General features: G+C 41.3%; 1 protein-coding gene across 9 annotated transcripts in view; it reads right to left on the bottom strand.

Moving 5' to 3' along the window:
• CEP170 (centrosomal protein 170) overlaps positions 1–2043 on the bottom strand; it is a 71861-nt gene that overhangs the window by 23180 nt on the left and 46638 nt on the right. For all 9 annotated transcript variants that reach the window (XM_031060240.1, XM_031060231.1, XM_031060233.1 and 6 more), the window contains one exon: positions 50–1858. In XM_031060240.1, coding sequence (XP_030916100.1) covers positions 50–1858 — 1809 coding nt within the window. The remainder of the gene's footprint in view (positions 1–49; positions 1859–2043) is intronic.

The raw sequence follows: 2043 nt of genomic DNA on the forward strand, positions 1-2043 counted from the left end.
TTAAAAGCATCTAGTATTGTACAAAATTATTTCAAATAATCTCACATACCTGAGGGAGAATTATGAGCCGAAGCCAAGGATTTGGATTTTGAATCTGAAAGTCGAGAAATGCTATTGGCTCGAGTTCTAGCAGAAACTTTAGCGCTGTCTCCTCCTGAGATCAGCCTTGACCCACTTCTGATGATTGCTTCTGGGGTACGCGGTGAGGCAGTGCTCCTGGTTATTGTTGCTTCAGAGTCGCTGCGTGCTGATAAAGAGCCGAGTCGATTTCTGCGAGGTTGGGCCAGTAAGTCTATTCTGGAAATGTTTCTCCTCCCCGACGGAGGTTTTGATGTAGAACTCGTAGTGGACACTTCAGAAGCGACCGAAGCCTTATCAGCATCGGCAAGCTCGCTATCTGAGACTTCACCAAGGCGGGCTCTGCGCAACAGAGAAGTCCTTGTGGGACGAGGTCTTGGAAGAGTGGTAGATTTACTGGACTGCCCAAGTCCAACAGGAGAGGTTTTTGATTTAGCTGACTTTCCTTCCATCTTGGAATGTACAAGTTCATCTGCTGAGGCAAAAGGAACTCTTCCATGCGATTTGCCAGAGTAGGTTTCCTGGTCAGATGATAGGATATCAGAAATGGCAGAATGAGGTACACTGGATGTTTGGTCATCATCTGTTAAATCTACTGATGGTTGCCTCATTCTTCCACCGGATTGCACAGTTTTGCGAGCGTCCGCTCTAGACCCACCATCTGAAGATCGACTCTTAGTTTTCTTTTCAATCTTTTCTCTAGCACTTGTAGAAGATTTTAAAACATCCTTTGAAGGGGAACCAGTGGAACATCTATCTTTATATAAGTTTGTAAAGCTCTTCCGCTTCTGTGTGGATTTTCTTTCAGTGTCACCAGTAACTAGACTGATTGTGCTGGCTGTATCAACATCTGATTCTGGTGATATGGAATTATCTCTGTTATAACTAGGAGTGTCAGGACCTTCATCAGTTTTATTTTCTTCACGCAATTTAGCTTCAAGGAAAGCCATTACAGCTTCTGTGTCTTTTAAAATTAGTGTTGTGTCTATACTGGAATCAGTGTCCATCGAATCACTTCTGTCACGTAACCTGTTTGCAGATACTAAAGGGGCAGCAGAACCACTCTGCTTATTAATGTGAGGAATAAGTTCTATTGGTATATTTGTGCTAGGCTTATCTATAGTAAAGCTACCTTGCCTCACTAAGGGTTTTGAAGATTCCTTTTTGTCTCCTGCAAGTACTTTAGGACTTTGTCCTCTAATGATTTCCTCATTTTTTCTTCTTTTTCCCTCAATCTGTGCCAATTTAATTTCTGCTTTATCTGTAACATGTCCAGGAGCATTTTCTTGATTATCCAAAGTTTTGGGTGACATAACAATCTCCTCCCTACCTTTCTCAATCTGGTTTGCAGCAGATTTTGTAGAGGATAATTTTGAAGGTGTCCAGTGTCCTTGCTCCCTTCTTTCTTGTTGTTGAATTTTTGCTAAAGCTTGTTTCACCACAGAAGTTTCTCTGCCAGTTTCAACCCTCTCTTTACTAGAAGAGCTGGGAAAAGAAAACACTTTGTCTCCAGTAGCTTTGGGTGAAAGACCATTCATTGCTCTGCTTGACTTAGCATCTGAGGCACGAGCTGGAGTTTCTTTCTCTTGAAGTTCAGTGTCTTGCTTTTCACCTATTTCTGATCTCTGATGAGATACAGATTTTGGTTTTAAATTTTCATTTACTTTCTCTTCTGTGGGAAGCTGTGGAAGTGTCCTCCTCTTTCGCTCACCTTGGCTGGCCATAGAAGCAGCTGAACCAGCACTTCTAACAGAAATACCAGACTCACTGATGTCTGTGTCTAAAAATGAAAGAGAAAAAAGTATTTGAGAAGACATTCAACAGCAAGGCAAATAGAAAGATTAAATGTTTAAGACTGCATAAGGCTAATACAACATAGAACTGAAAAAGTCATCAGTCCATCCTGCGGTTCTATGACAAGATCAATTCTATTTAGACATGTAGAAAAACTTTTAATGAACTCTG

This window comes from Geospiza fortis, unplaced genomic scaffold (genome assembly GCF_000277835.1).
Source record: "Geospiza fortis unplaced genomic scaffold, GeoFor_1.0 scaffold41, whole genome shotgun sequence".
Classification (NCBI taxonomy): Eukaryota; Metazoa; Chordata; class Aves; order Passeriformes; family Thraupidae; genus Geospiza; species Geospiza fortis.